The sequence below is a fragment of the Saccoglossus kowalevskii genome, unplaced genomic scaffold (genome assembly GCF_978046115.1).
Source record: "Saccoglossus kowalevskii unplaced genomic scaffold, keSacKowa6.1 SCAFFOLD_243, whole genome shotgun sequence".
Taxonomy (NCBI): domain Eukaryota; kingdom Metazoa; phylum Hemichordata; class Enteropneusta; family Harrimaniidae; genus Saccoglossus; species Saccoglossus kowalevskii.
In genome coordinates, this window is record NW_028188706.1 from 45,464 (window position 1) to 63,127 (window position 17,664).

Genomic DNA, 17,664 nt, shown 5'->3' on the forward strand with positions numbered 1-17,664 from the left:
AATATCAAATAGGATGCAATGGTGAATATCAAATAGGATGTAATGGTGAATATCAAATAGGATGCAATGGTGAATATCAATTAAGATGTAATGGTGAATATCAAATAGGATGTAATGATGAATATCAAATGGGATGTATTGGCGAATATTAAATAGGATCTAATGGTGAATATCAAATAGGAATTAATAGTGAATATCAAATAGGATGTAATAGTGAATATGAAATAGGATGTAATGATGAATATGAAATAGGATGTAATGTGAATATCAAATAGGATGTAATGATGAATATCAAATAGGATTTAATAGTGAATATCAAATAGGATGTATTGGTGAATATGAAATTGGATGCAATTGTGACTATCAAATAGGATGTAATGGTGAATATCAAATAGGATGTAATGATGAATATCAAATGGGATGTATTGGCGAATATTAAATAGGATCTAATGGTGAATATCAATTAGGATGTAATGGTGAATATCAAATAGGATGTAATGATGAATATGAAATAGGATGTGTTGGTGAATATTAAATAGGATGCAATAGTGAATATCAAATCGGATGTAATGGTGAATATCAAATGGGATGTAATGATGAATATCAAATAGGATGTATTGGTGAATATGAAATAGGATGCAATTGTGACTATCAAATAGGATGTAATGGTGAATATCAAATAGGATGTAATGATGAATATCAAATAGGATGTATTGGTGAATATTAAATAGGATGCAATGGTGAATATTAAATAGGATGTAATGGTGAATATCAAATAAGATGCAATAGTGAATATCAACTAGAATGTAATGATGAATATCAAATAGGATGTATTGGTGAATATCAAATAGGATGTAATGATGAATATGAAATAGGATGTAATGATGAATATCAAATAGGATGAAATGGTGAATATCAAATAGGATGTAATGGTGAATATCAACTAGAATGTAATGATGAATATCAAATAGGATGTAATAGTGAATATCAAATAGGATGTAATAGTGAATATCAACTAGAATGTAATGGTGAATATCAAATAGGATGTAATGGTGAATATCAAATAGGATGTAATGATGAATATCAAATAGGATGAAATGGTGAATATCAAACAGGATGTAATGGTGAATATCAAATAGGATGTAATGGTGAATATCAAATAGAATGTAATAGTGAATCATTAGAATGTAATGATGACTATTAAATAGGATGTAATGGTGAATATCAAATAGAATGTAATGATGAATATCAAATAGGATGTGTTTGTGAATATTAAATAGGATGCAATGGTGAATATCAAATAGGATTTAATGGTGAATATCAAATAGGATGTAATGGTGAATATTAAATAGGATGTAATGGTGAATATCAAATGGGATGTAATGATGAATATCAAATGGGATGTAATGATGAATATCAAATAGGTTGTAATGATGAATATGAAATAGGATGTGTTGGTGAATATTAAATAGGATGCAATAGTGAATATCAAATAGGATGTAATGGTGAATATCAAATGGGATGTAATGATGAATATCAAATAGGATGTATTGGTGAATATGAAATAGGATGCAATTGTGACTATCAAATAGGATGTAATGGTGAATATCAAATAGGATGTAATGATGAATATCAAATAGGATGTATTGGTGAATATTAAATAGGATGCAATGGTGAATATTAAATAGGATGTAATGGTGAATATCAAATAAGATGTAATAGTGAATATCAACTAGAATGTAATGATGAATATCAATTAGGAATTAATAGTGAATATCAAATAGGATGTAATAGTTAATATCAAATAGGATGTAATGATGAATATGAAATAGGATGTAATGTGAATATCAAATAGGATGTATTGGTGAATATCAAATAGGATGTAATAGTGAATCATTAGAATGTAATGATGACTATTAAATAGGATGTAATGGTGAATATCAAATAGAATGTAATGATGAATATCAAATAGGATGTGTTTGTGAATATTAAATAGGATGCAATGGTGAATATCAAATAGGATTTAATGGTGAATATCAAATAGGATGTAATGGTGAATATCAAATAGGATGTAATGGTGAATATCAAATGGGATGTAATGATGAATATCAAATGGGATGTAATGATGAATATCAAATAGGATGTATTGGTGAATATTAAATAGGATGTAATGGTGGATATCAAATAGGATGCAATGGTGAATATCAAATAGGATTTAATAGTGAATATCAAATAGGATGCAATGGTGAATATCAATTAGGATGTAATGGTGAATATCAAATAGGATGTAATGATGAATATCAAATGGGATGTATTGGCGAATATTAAATAGGATCTAATGGTGAATATCAAATAGGAATTAATAGTGAATATCAAATAGGATGTAATAGTTAATATCAAATAGGATGTAATGATGAATATGAAATAGGATGTAATGTGAATATCAAATAGGATGTAATGATGAATATCAAATAGGATTTAATAGTGAATATCAAATAGGATGCAATGGTGTTTATCAATTAGGATGTAATGGTGAATATCAAATAGGTTGTAATGATGAATATGAAATAGGATGTGTTGGTGAATATTAAATAGGATGCAATAGTGAATATCAAATAGGATGTAATGGTGAATATCAAATGGGATGTAATGATGAATATCAAATAGGATGTATTGGTGAATATGAAATAGGATGCAATTGTGACTATCAAATAGGATGTAATGGTGAATATCAAATAGGATGTAATGATGAATATCAAATAGGATGTATTGGTGAATATTAAATAGGATGCAATGGTGAATATTAAATAGGATGTAATGGTGAATATCAAAAAAGATGTAATAGTGAATATCAACTAGAATGTAATGATGAATATCAAATAGGATGTATTGGTGAATATCAAATAGGATGTAATGATGAATATGAAATAGGATGTGTTGGTAAATATTAAATTGGATGCAATGGTGAATATCAAATAGGATGTAATGGTTAATATCAATTAGGATGTAATGGTGAATATCAAATAGGATGTATTGGTGAATATCAAATAGGATGTAATAGTGAATCATTAGAATGTAATGATGACTATTAAATAGGATGTAATGGTGAATATCAAATGGGATGTAATGATGAATATCAAATGGGATGTAATGATGAATATCAAATAGGATGTATTGGTGAATATTAAATAGGATGTAATAGTGAATCATTAGAATGTAATGATGACTATTAAATAGGATGTAATGGTGAATATCAAATAGAATGTAATGATGAATATCAAATAGGATGTGTTTGTGAATATTAAATAGGATGCAATGGTGAATATCAAATAGGATTTAATGGTGAATATCAAATAGGATGTAATGGTGAATATCAAATAGGATGTAATGGTGAATATCAAATGGGATGTAATGATGAATATCAAATGGGATGTAATGATGAATATCAAATAGGATGTATTGGTGAATATTAAATAGGATGTAATGGTGGATATCAAATAGGATGCAATGGTGAATATCAAATAGGATTTAATAGTGAATATCAAATAGGATGCAATGGTGAATATCAATTAGGATGTAATGGTGAATATCAAATAGGATGTAATGATGAATATCAAATGGGATGTATTGGCGAATATTAAATAGGATCTAATGGTGAATATCAAATAGGAATTAATAGTGAATATCAAATAGGATGTAATAGTTAATATCAAATAGGATGTAATGATGAATATGAAATAGGATGTAATGTGAATATCAAATAGGATGTAATGATGAATATCAAATAGGATTTAATAGTGAATATCAAATAGGATGCAATGGTGTTTATCAATTAGGATGTAATGGTGAATATCAAATAGGTTGTAATGATGAATATGAAATAGGATGTGTTGGTGAATATTAAATAGGATGCAATAGTGAATATCAAATAGGATGTAATGGTGAATATCAAATGGGATGTAATGATGAATATCAAATAGGATGTATTGGTGAATATGAAATAGGATGCAATTGTGACTATCAAATAGGATGTAATGGTGAATATCAAATAGGATGTAATGATGAATATCAAATAGGATGTATTGGTGAATATTAAATAGGATGCAATGGTGAATATTAAATAGGATGTAATGGTGAATATCAAAAAAGATGTAATAGTGAATATCAACTAGAATGTAATGATGAATATCAAATAGGATGTATTGGTGAATATCAAATAGGATGTAATGATGAATATGAAATAGGATGTGTTGGCAAATATTAAATTGGATGCAATGGTGAATATCAAATAGGATGTAATGGTTAATATCAATTAGGATGTAATGGTGAATATCAAATAGGATGTATTGGTGAATATCAAATAGGATGTAATAGTGAATCATTAGAATGTAATGATGACTATTAAATAGGATGTAATGGTGAATATCAAATAGAATGTAATGATGAATATCAAATAGGATGTGTTTGTGAATATTAAATAGGATGCAATGGTGAATATCAAATAGGATTTAATGGTGAATATCAAATAGGATGTAATGGTGAATATTAAATAGGATGTAATGGTGAATATCAAATGGGATGTAATGATGAATAACAAATGGGATGTAATGATGAATATCAAATAGGATGTATTGGTGAATATTAAATATGATGCAATGGTGAATATCAAATAGGAATTAAAAGTGAATATCAAATAGGATGTAATAGTGAATATCAACTAGAATGTAATGATGAATATCAAATAGGATGACATGGTGAATATCAAATAGGATGCAATGGTGAATATCAAATAGGATGTAATGGTGAATATCAAATAGAATGTAATGATGAATATCAAATAGGATGTAATGGTGAATATCAAATAGGATGTAATAGTGAATATCAAATATGATGTAATGGTGAATATCAAATAGGATGTAATGATGAATTTGAAATAGCATGTACTGGTGAATATCAACTAGAATGTAATGATGAATATCAAATAGCATGTAATGGTGAATATCAAATAGGATGTAATGGTGAATATTAAATATGATGCAATGGTGAATATCAAATAGGATGTAATGGTGAATATCAAATAGGATGTAATGGTGAATATTAAATATGATGCAATGGTGAATATCAAATAGGATGTAATGGTGAATATCAAATAGGATGTAATGGTGAATATTAAATATAATGCAATGGTGAATATCAAATAGGATGTAATAGTGAATATCAAAAAGGATGTAATAGTGAATATCAAATAGAATGTAATGATGAATATCAAATAGGATGTAATGGTGAATATCAAATAGGATGTAATAGTGAATATCAAATATGATGTAATGGTGAATATCAAATAGGATGTAATGATGAATTTGAAATAGCATGTACTGGTGAATATCAACTAGAATGTAATGATGAATATCAAATAGCATGTAATGGTGAATATCAAATAGGATGTAATGGTGAATATTAAATATGATGCAATGGTGAATATCAAATAGGATGTAATGGTGAATATCAAATAGGATGTAATGGTGAATATTAAATATGATGCAATGGTGAATATCAAATAGGATGTAATGGTGAATATCAAATAGGATGTAATGGTGAATATTAAATATAATGCAATGGTGAATATCAAATAGGATGTAATAGTGAATATCAAATAGGATGTAATAGTGAATATCAACTAGAATGTAATTATGAATATAAAATAGGATGTAATGGTGAATATCAAATAGGATGTAATGATGAATATGAAATAGGATGTAATGGTGAATATCAAATAGGATGTAATGATGAATATCAAATAGGATGTAATGGTGAATATCAAATAGGATGCAATGGTGAATATCAAATAGGATGTAATGGTGAATATCAAATAGGATGCAATGGTGAATATCAATTAAGATGTAATGGTGAATATCAAATAGGATGTAATGATGAATATCAAATGGGATGTATTGGCGAATATTAAATAGGATCTAATGGTGAATATCAAATAGGAATTAATAGTGAATATCAAATAGGATGTAATAGTGAATATGAAATAGGATGTAATGATGAATATGAAATAGGATGTAATGTGAATATCAAATAGGATGTAATGATGAATATCAAATAGGATTTAATAGTGAATATCAAATAGGATGTATTGGTGAATATGAAATTGGATGCAATTGTGACTATCAAATAGGATGTAATGGTGAATATCAAATAGGATGTAATGATGAATATCAAATGGGATGTATTGGCGAATATTAAATAGGATCTAATGGTGAATATCAATTAGGATGTAATGGTGAATATCAAATAGGATGTAATGATGAATATGAAATAGGATGTGTTGGTGAATATTAAATAGGATGCAATAGTGAATATCAAATCGGATGTAATGGTGAATATCAAATGGGATGTAATGATGAATATCAAATAGGATGTATTGGTGAATATGAAATAGGATGCAATTGTGACTATCAAATAGGATGTAATGGTGAATATCAAATAGGATGTAATGATGAATATCAAATAGGATGTATTGGTGAATATTAAATAGGATGCAATGGTGAATATTAAGGATGTATGCTACAAAATAAAAAACCCATGGAAAATCGTTTAAAATACTACAGGTGTACAGGACATGTTACTCTAAACTCATAGAAAAGAAAAAAACATGGGGTTAATGTACTAATTTTTAAGATACACAACTCACAATTATGCTGAGTCAGCATTTTTAAGTAGCTTTAATAAATAACTTAAGTTGTCATTTATACTCGGTCTTAATCCACATTTTTACTGAAATTGGTTTTATCCTATCAGCACATAATATGAGTTCATATTTAAATTCAATTCTAATGAATTTAAGAAATTACCTATTTAAAGAAAACAATAGTTTCCTTCATTTGGTTTTGTATTTTAGATAAAAAAATTCATAGAAACTGTCCTACAAAAAATTTCATCCATGGAAATCTCTTGAAATTGTGTATATGTCGAGTGCTTATGAAGTTATTCCATATTATACATTGAAAATGGTATGTTAATGCACTACTTTTTGAGAAATAATTAGTTTAATTGTCAGTTTCAATAATCTTGGTGGCCATGTTGGATCATTTGCGTGACCTTTGACCTTTGCCAGTCCCCTTGTCAATATACATACCGGGGTACATCAAATATGGTCATGTACATCCAACATCAGTAGATTATATTGTTTTATATATGAAGTACAGTTTATATATATTGGCTGGGTGCTTGGGAGAATATTCTTACCTTTCATTGGAAATATAGAAATTCAAAGTCAAGCCACTATTAATGCACTGAAGTATTATTTTCTTCTGAGGGATACTGATGAAAGCATTGTATTCTCAGTTAGGGCACAGGTGTGTATGGTGGTGGGGAGGGGTGTGGTGTGCTGTAACATACATACAAGGCAGAGTATGACTAGTGTTACCATACATGAAGTGACAAAAAGATCAGTATTGTTTAATTGTAAGTAATATTTATTTTGTGTTCTGTTTTTTTAAATATTCATATATCGATAAATAAATAAAAGTGGTCCATAAATACTAATATAATTAAATATTTCACATATTTTAAAATCATATAACACTTGCTTTATCATTTTATTAATATACAATTGTATGTATTTAATTTTTTTTAAATCTGGATATAAATACACATATTTAGATACAATAACCTTCAATGGACAAAAAAAGTGTTTTCTTTTCAGAAAATATGCCAACATTGCATGAATAATCCCATTTTCACCCTATGAGACATTTACATACCAAATATCAGTCTAGTGTTCTCAAAGAAGTCATGTAATGAATGGATGGATTAGTGAACTAAAAAAATATCACAAGAGTCATTAATCATTGTTTTAAATATAGTTACTTCTTTTCAAAAAACTGCGATAGTGACAAGAATGTTTTTTTATGTTTGGTTACCCGTGGATGACCAAAATAATCTTCACTAAGCAACTTCACCAATCCATCTATCCCTCCTCTGCTATAAGCCAAGTTCAAGTGACAAAAAGCCAGACCAGAAGCAGCTATTTTCTCAGCCATACACTTTGTAATTACCTTCTTACTTATTAGTTGACTAAGAGAAGACAGATTTTTCTTTTTACACAATAGAAATTCAAGAGCTTCTATAATAAAATCAACAGAGAAGCTATGTTTACTAATATGGCTGATGTCAACATTACATTTACCAATCAATTGTTGAAGCATATGTACATCATGTTTTGCATTGTGAGCACTGTATTCAGTGTGTAAATAATCATTAACCAGGTTTTCTTCAGAGTAAGATGATCGAGGTGGTAAAATTTCACGAAATACAGAGAGCGTATCAGAAAAGCAGCAATGTTTATGTTTCAGTTTGTCTAAAAGACCATATCTTTGCACAGAACTAACCAGAATCCTAGCATCAAAATTCTTACAGTTATGTGCAACTAACACAGAATTTAATGGAATCCATTCTATAAAACTCTCAAGAGCATCTTTCTGTGATAATGTTGGTACTAAATTAAAGTTATGAAACAGTTTACCACATGTATATGTCAACCCAGTTACATTGGATGCTGCTGGATGTATTGGCTGACAGGGGTCAACATACTCATCAAATATTTTACCATCATAAGATGCAGCAATCTGACAAATTGAGGAATCAATACCAAATGATGTTGTTTCAAGATCAAATACAACAACAGGAGAATCTTGAAGTATTTTTACTGGAAAACTTACAGGAGCATTAACTGGTTCAGGAATACATGTAATATCAATGTCATTTCTAATTGCAATGTTTGTGTTGTATGTGTCACCTTCTCTTAACTCAGTAGCATTACATTTTTTGTTTCGCTCCTCTTTTAATTGTATACGTCTAAGTTTGTATTTTTTGTTTTCTGTCTGCATCTTTCTTTTTCTTGCTTTATTGTCTAGTTTTATTCCCCTCACCTGTGAAACAATTCCAGGAGATAGTCCATTTTCTTTGTTAACACTACAAACATATGTGTATCCACTATTTTTCTGTGAAACTGCTGCTGCAATGCGGATATTTAAACTTTCTGATTTACTGTAATGTCTGTTTTTTGGTGCTTTAGAAGCAACAGTGTTATGAAAACTTTCATTGGCTTGTGTTGAACTCATAAGAGAAAGTTTATTTGCACATGCAGCATAAATTTCAAAAATAGATTTTAAATCTTTACGCAATTCTACCCCAGAAAGATCTTTACCATATGGAAGACGTTTGTGGCAGTAAGTATCTGGCTGACGTTGGTAACCACACCATTTACGATCACATGATTCATGAGATCCAAATGCATGGGGAACAATGGCAAGCAAGTTTTTATTGATTAAAGCTGGCCTACCTTTGTTCTGAGTAACAGCATAGGAAAAACATGTTTGAAAATACTTGATAACACGTGGTGTTAATATTTTGTGAGTTTTTGAAAGTTCATATAATTTATTTCCTAGACCTTTTTTGGTGTGGTTCATATCTGGTCTCTTTTCAATATCTTGGTTAATTTCTGTTCTTAGTTTATGAATGGTTGTTGTATCATCATCCATAGTTAAAGATACTGTTTTAGCACTAGTTTTGTTAATAGTTTTTACCACTTCAACAGCAATATCTCCTTCCATAGCTTTGGAACTCCCTGTCCAGTTTTTACGACAGTCATGTTTTCTTGTGTTCATATCCCCATTTTCACAAATTTTGCATCCCTTTGAACGCACAGCATATCCCATAATTTTACCAGTTGCTTCCCCTATAGCAGCACCATGACCTGACAGACTGTTATATTCTTTGCCAGAGCCACGGCGCTGCCATGCACCATCAAAGGAAATATCAACTTGATTTTCATGTGAACTAAGTTTTTGTTCTTCAGTAAGAGCTTTAACACACAGTCGTTTTGCAACATTCTCAATACCAACACCTGCTTCTCTTTCTCTTTTCTTTAATGTCTTGTGGTGTATACCCGGTATATTCAGTGAGGCAAGGAAGTTATTCACATGAGTCTCTCCCATTCCACTGTGTACCATTCCTATGTTATGAAATAAGAAACAACTTAGATTAACATTTTATAAGATTAGTTTTTGCTGCCCTACATTACTAAAAGTATGATCACCAATATATGACCATAAGAGGTTAATAATTGAGATGAATCCTTAGTTTGCCTGTAAATCTTACCGGTGGCTAATTTGGTATTTACATCAAATATAGGTAATCCTTGGTTTGATTTGGCATTCCTATGTGTCGAACCTGTATACACATGGTTTACAGCACCACATCTCTGGCAAGGTATATACAGTACACTACCAAGACCATATCGTCTCTCCTCCTGGCAATCCACCAGAACAAGGTGTTCACAACACACAGCACAGGCTTTTAATCCCTCAGCTAGAACAGACAGCTGTACTATTCTGCGTCCAACATTCCAATTTATAGCACTTTCTGAAGTAACTTCTGTAAAGATAAATCAGATTATCATTACAGTCATCATGTAAATAAATTTCATGCAATTTGCACTACTATACTGGCTAACAGATATTGACAACAGTAAGATGTTAACATACTATCTGTGCTATTCGTAAGAAATGTATGAATATTTACAGAAATAAAAAGAAACCATTATTCCAAAATCATCATTTCCAAAGGAGCCATAGGCAAAACAGAAACTCTCTCACATTCAGATAATGTGAAAAATAACAATAATTTTTAGGTCATGGCTTATTTTCAGAAAAAACATTTATTGGGAGAAAATGTCCAAAAATATATATTACAATGTATTTAGAACAAAAATATTTGACACAATAACAAATAGAAAAAATAAAATTCAAGTATCTACTATAATATGCAAGTATTTTAATTTTAATTTCCTTAACACAGCCGCAAGTTCATCATGTTACATGTTAATTTTTTTCTGAAGAGTAAACAGATGAAATTTCAATGCTCTAAATTTATAACACTGGGAAAATAAATATGGATTTCAAAACAGCAAAATATAGAAAATATTTGAACATGCTGTTTATTCATAGTTAAAATTGTATCCCCTTGGTTATATGGAAGTGTGAGGACAATCATGCCCTCAAATTGGGGGTTTTGTGCGTATAGTTAAAATTACCAGTTCGCGTTGAAGGCACCTCGTCATAATTAATGAAAGCTGCAGACGACGCGACAGACAAACTTCGTTGTCAAATATTTTTTTTATCACAATTTCTGTATTTAGTGAAACAGGAATTAGGAAAAAATAAACACTGTTTCCCCCAAAATAAGCATAATCTGATGTTCATAAAAACAAATAAAATGTGAAAATATATTGATTCGAGTTGTGGATAACAGTTGCAGACGACTCAACCAAAGTTTACGTCGTAAACTGACACCGTACGTACGTACCTGAATTTGATTCTAAAACTACTTCAGCAACTTTCTTATGTTGGCGGTTCGCCTGGATAACTGCCAATCTTCTTCTCTTCTCTTTCTCGGTCAAAAATCCTTTAAATTTGCGTGCATTCGGCGATCGCGAAGCGTACTTGTTTGTTGTGGCAGCCATCTTGAAAGTCTGCTTCAAATGCGCAGAACGTATGCGCAGTGCATTTCCGCGCATACAACCTTAAATAGGATGTAATGGTGAATATCAAATAAGATGCAATAGTGAATATCAACTAGAATGTAATGATGAATATCAAATAGGATGTATTGGTGAATATCAAATAGGATGTAATGATGAATATGAAATAGGATGTAATGATGAATATCAAATAGGATGAAATGGTGAATATCAAATAGGATGTAATGGTGAATATCAACTAGAATGTAATGATGAATATCAAATAGGATGTAATAGTGAATATCAAATAGGATGTAATAGTGAATATCAACTAGAATGTAATGGTGAATATCAAATAGGATGTAATGGTGAATATCAAATAGGATGTAATGATGAATATCAAATAGGATGAAATGGTGAATATCAAACAGGATGTAATGGTGAATATCAAATAGGATGTAATGGTGAATATCAAATAGGATGTAATAGTGAATATCAACTAGAATGTAATGATGAATATCAAATAGGATGTATTGGTGAATATTAAATATGATGCAATGGTGAATATCAAATAGGAATTAATAGTGAATATCAAATAGGATGTAATAGTGAATATCAACTAGAATGTAATGATGAATATCAAATAGGATGACATGGTGAATATCAAATAGGATGCAATGGTGAATATCAAATAGGATGTAATTGTGAATCAACTAGAATGTAATGATGAATATCAAATAGGATGCAATGGTGAATATCAAATAAGAATTAATAGTGAATATCAAATAGGATGTAATATTGAATATCAAATAGGATGTAATGGTGAATATTAAATATGATGCAATGGTGAATATCAAATAGGATGTAATGGTGAATATAAAATAGGATGTAATGGTGAATATTAAATATGATGCAATGGTGAATATCAAATAGGATGTAATAGTGAATATCAAATAGGATGTAATAGTGAATATCAACTAGAATGTAATGATGAATATCAAATAGGATGTAATGGTGAATATCAAATAGGATGTAATGATGAATATGAAATAGGATGTAATGGTGAATATCAAATAGGATGTAATGGTGAATATCAAGTAGGATGTAATGATGAATATGAAATAGGATGTAATGGTGAATATCAAATAGGATGTAATGATGAATATCAAATAGAATGTAATGGTGAATATCAAATAGGATGTAATGGTGAATATGAAATAGGATGTAATGGTGAATATCAAATAGGATGTAATGATGAATATCAAATAGGATTTAATAGTGAATATCAAATAGGATGCAATGGTGAATATCAATTAGGATGTAATGGTGAATATCAAATAGGATGTAATGATGAATATCAAATGGGATGTATTGGCGAATATTAAATAGGATCTAATGGTGAATATCAAATAGGAATTAATAGTGAATATCAAATAGGATGTAATAGTTAATATCAAATAGGATGTAATGTTGAATATGAAATAGGATGTAATGTGAATATCAAATAGGATGTAATGATGAATATCAAATAGGATTTAATAGTGAATATCAAATACGATGTGTTTGTGAATATTAAATAGGATGCAATGGTGAATATCAAATAGGATTTAATGGTGAATATCAAATAGGATGTAATGGTGAATATCAAATAGGATGTAATGGTGAATATCAAATGGGATGTAATGATGAATATCAAATAGGATGTATTGGTGAATATTAAATAGGATGTAATGGTGGATATCAAATAGGATGCAATGGTGAATATCAAATAGGATTTAATAGTGAATATCAAATAGGATGCAATGGTGAATATCAATTAGGAATTAATAGTGAATATCAAATAGGATGTAATAGTTAATATGAAATAGGATGTAATGATGAATATGAAAGAGGATGTAATGTGAATATCAAATAGGATGTATTGGTGAATATCAAATAGGATGTAATAGTGAATCATTAGAATGTAATGATGACTATTAAATAGGATGTAATGGTGAATATCAAATAGAATGTAATGATGAATATCAAATAGGATGTGTTTGTGAATATTAAATAGGATGCAATGGTGAATATCAAATAGGATTAAATGGTGAATATCAAATCGGATGTAATGGTGAATATCAAATAGGATGTAATGGTGAATATCAAATGGGATGTAATGATGAATATCAAATGGGATGTACTGATGAATATCAAATAGGATGTATTGGTGAATATTAAATAGGATGTAATGGTGGATATCAAATAGGATGCAATGGTGAATATCAAATAGGATTTAATAGTGAATATCAAATAGGATGCAATGGTGAATATCAATTAGGATGTAATGGTGAATATCAAATAGGATGTAATGATGAATATCAAATGGGATGTTTTGGCGAATATTAAATAGGATCTAATGGTGAATATCAAATAGGAATTAATAGTGAATATCAAATAGGATGTAATAGTTAATATCAAATAGGATGTAATGATGAATATGAAATAGGATGTAATGTGAATATCAAATAGGATGTAATGATGAATATCAAATAGGATTTAATAGTGAATATCAAATAGGATGCAATGGTGTTTATCAATTAGGATGTAATGGTGAATATCAAATAGGTTGTAATGATGAATATGAAATAGGATGTGTTGGTGAATATTAAATAGGATGCAATAGTGAATATCAAATAGGATGTAATGGTGAATATCAAATGGGATGTAATGATGAATATCAAATAGGATGTATTGGTGAATATGAAATAGGATGCAATTGTGACTATCAAATAGGATGTAATGGTGAATATCAAATAGGATGTAATGATGAATATCAAATAGGATGCATTGGTGAATATTAAATAGGATGCAATGGTGAATATTAAATAGGATGTAATGGTGAATATCAAATAAGATGTAATAGTGAATATCAACTAGAATGTAATGATGAATATCAAATAGGATGTATTGGTGAATATCAAATAGGATGTAATGATGAATATGAAATAGGATGTGTTGGTGAATATTAAATTGGATGCAATGGTGAATATCAAATAGGATGTAATGGTGAATATCAATTAGGATGTAATGGTGAATATCAAATAGGATGTATTGGTGAATATCAAATAGGATGTAATAGTGAATCATTAGAATGTAATGACGACTATTAAATAGGATGTAATGGTGAATATCAAATAGAATGTAATGATGAATATCAAATAGGATGTGTTTGTGAATATTAAATAGGATGCAATGGTGAATATCAAATAGGATTTAATGGTGAATATCAAATAGGATGTAATGGTGAATATCAAATAGGATGTAATGGTGAATATCAAATGGGATGTAATGATGAATATCAAATGGGATGTAATGATGAATATCAAATAGGATGTATTGGTGAATATTAAATAGGATGTAATGGTGGATATCAAATAGGATGCAATGGTGAATATCAAATAGGATTTAATGGTGAATATCAAATAGGATTTAATGGTGAATATCAACTAGGATGTAATGGTGAATATCAAATGGGATGTAATGGTGAATATCAAATTGGATGTAATGATGAATATCAAATAGGATTTAATAGTGAATATCAAATAGGATGCAATGGTGAATATCAATTAGGATGTAATGGTGAATATCAAATAGGATGTAATGGTGAATATCAAATAGGATGTAATGGTGAATATCAAATAGGATGTAATAGTGAATATCAACTAGAATGTAATGATGAATATCAAATAGGATGTAATGGTGAATATCAAATAGGATGTAATGATGAATATGAAATAGGATGTAATGGTGAATATCAAATAGGATGTAATGGTGAATATGAAATAGGATGTAATGATGAATATCAAATGGGATGTACTGATGAATATCAAATAGGATGTATTGGTGAATATTAAATAGGATGTAATGGTGGATATCAAATAGGATGCAATAGTGAATATCAAATAAGATTTAATAGTGAATATCAAATAGGATGCAATGGTGAATATCAATTAGGATGTAATGGTGAATATCAAATAGGATGTAATGATGAATATCAAATGGGATGTTTTGGCGAATATTAAATAGGATCTAATGGTGAATATCAAATAGGAATTAATAGTGAATATCAAATAGGATGTAATAGTTAATATCAAATAGGATGTAATGATGAATATGAAATAGGATGTAATGTGAATATCAAATAGGATGTAATGATGAATATCAAATAGGATTTAATAGTGAATATCAAATAGGATGCAATGGTGTTTATCAATTAGGATGTAATGGTGAATATCAAATAGGTTGTAATGATGAATATGAAATAGGATGTGTTGGTGAATATTAAATAGGATGCAATAGTGAATATCAAATAGGATGTAATGGTGAATATCAAATGGGATGTAATGATGAATATCAAATAGGATGTATTGGTGAATATGAAATAGGATGCAATTGTGACTATCAAATAGGATGTAATGGTGAATATCAAATAGGATGTAATGATGAATATCAAATAGGATGCATTGGTGAATATTAAATAGGATGCAATGGTGAATATTAAATAGGATGTAATGGTGAATATCAAATAAGATGTAATAGTGAATATCAACTAGAATGTAATGATGAATATCAAATAGGATGTATTGGTGAATATCAAATAGGATGTAATGATGAATATGAAATAGGATGTGTTGGTGAATATTAAATTGGATGCAATGGTGAATATCAAATAGGATGTAATGGTGAATATCAATTAGGATGTAATGGTGAATATCAAATAGGATGTATTGGTGAATATCAAATAGGATGTAATAGTGAATCATTAGAATGTAATGATGACTATTAAATAGGATGTAATGGTGAATATCAAATAGAATGTAATGATGAATATCAAATAGGATGTGTTTGTGAATATTAAATAGGATGCAATGGTGAATATCAAATAGGATTTAATGGTGAATATCAAATAGGATGTAATGGTGAATATCAAATAGGATATAATGGTGAATATCAAATGGGATGTAATGATGAATATCAAATGGGATGTAATGATGAATATCAAATAGGATGTATTGGTGAATATTAAATAGGATGTAATGGTGGATATCAAATAGGATGCAATGGTGAATATCAAATAGGATTTAATGGTGAATATCAAATAGGATTTAATGGTGAATATCAACTAGGATGTAATGGTGAATATCAAATGGGATGTAATGATGAATATCAAATAGGATGTATTGGTGAATATTGAATAGGATGTAATGGTGGATATCAAATAGGATGTAATGGTGGATATCAAATAGGATGTAATGGTGAATATCAAATAGGATGTAATGGTGAATATCTAATATGATGCAATCGTGAATATCAAATAGAATGTAATAGTTAATATCAAATAGGATGTAATGGTGAATATTAAATAGGATGTAATGGTGAATATCAAATATTATTATACATCTGTCACCGTTACGCCATACGTTACAGCGTGCCATAATACTTTTCGGTATTTTATGTGGTATTTTCATCCTACCGTATAAGAAAATGCGAATTCCAAATATGGAATTATTACGCGCGCAAACGTCCTCTAATAATACAAACAAACAAACAAACAAACGTGGCTGTCACCAGGGTTTGACCTGACTCGACACAAAGAAATTTGGATTTCTGCATTCCCGTGATGTATCTTAGAAAGGAAAAGATGCATAATAATAAGGTCATGGCGATAATGCTTCAAAGTATGCGCCCAGACAGTACGCCGCCGCATCAACCTCCGCAGCGCGTCGGTCGTTACTTTCGCTGTACTGTCTTCGTGTATACTTCAAGGTATCGTAATAACCTCATAGTATGTAATGGTGAATATCAAAAATAATGTATAATCACTTTAGCCATCCGCAATAGACATCAACATGCAAGAAAGGATATTTAAGTGAGATATTTAAGTTGTTTCAGGGTTAGGATATTCTTTATATGAAGCAAAAATGTACGGCGAAACTCGTAACCGGGATCGCTCTCGTAACCGGGATCGCTGTGGCGTGTTCTATGCTGTGAGCATTTCTACTCATGCTGTGCCGATGCTCACTGAGAATGCTAAACTGAGTGAAAATTTCGTGTGGCGAATAGTGAAATAACTTGCCTTTAGAATTTCTCAA

At 29.6% G+C, this 17,664-nt stretch overlaps 1 protein-coding gene across 1 annotated transcript; it reads right to left on the reverse strand.

Moving 5' to 3' along the window:
* Positions 1 to 7,463: 7,463 nt before the first annotated feature.
* Positions 7,464 to 11,603, reverse strand: LOC146725375 (uncharacterized). The gene is made up of 3 exons (XM_085496376.1): positions 11,377 to 11,603; positions 10,171 to 10,446; positions 7,464 to 10,024 (listed from the first exon to the last, which is right to left on the reverse strand). The coding sequence occupies exons 1-3, from the start codon at positions 11,585 to 11,587 to the stop codon at positions 7,875 to 7,877; spliced, it is 2,637 nt and encodes an 878-aa protein (XP_085352502.1). The 5' UTR covers positions 11,588 to 11,603; the 3' UTR covers positions 7,464 to 7,874.
* Between the last annotated feature and the right edge of the window lie 6,061 nt (positions 11,604 to 17,664).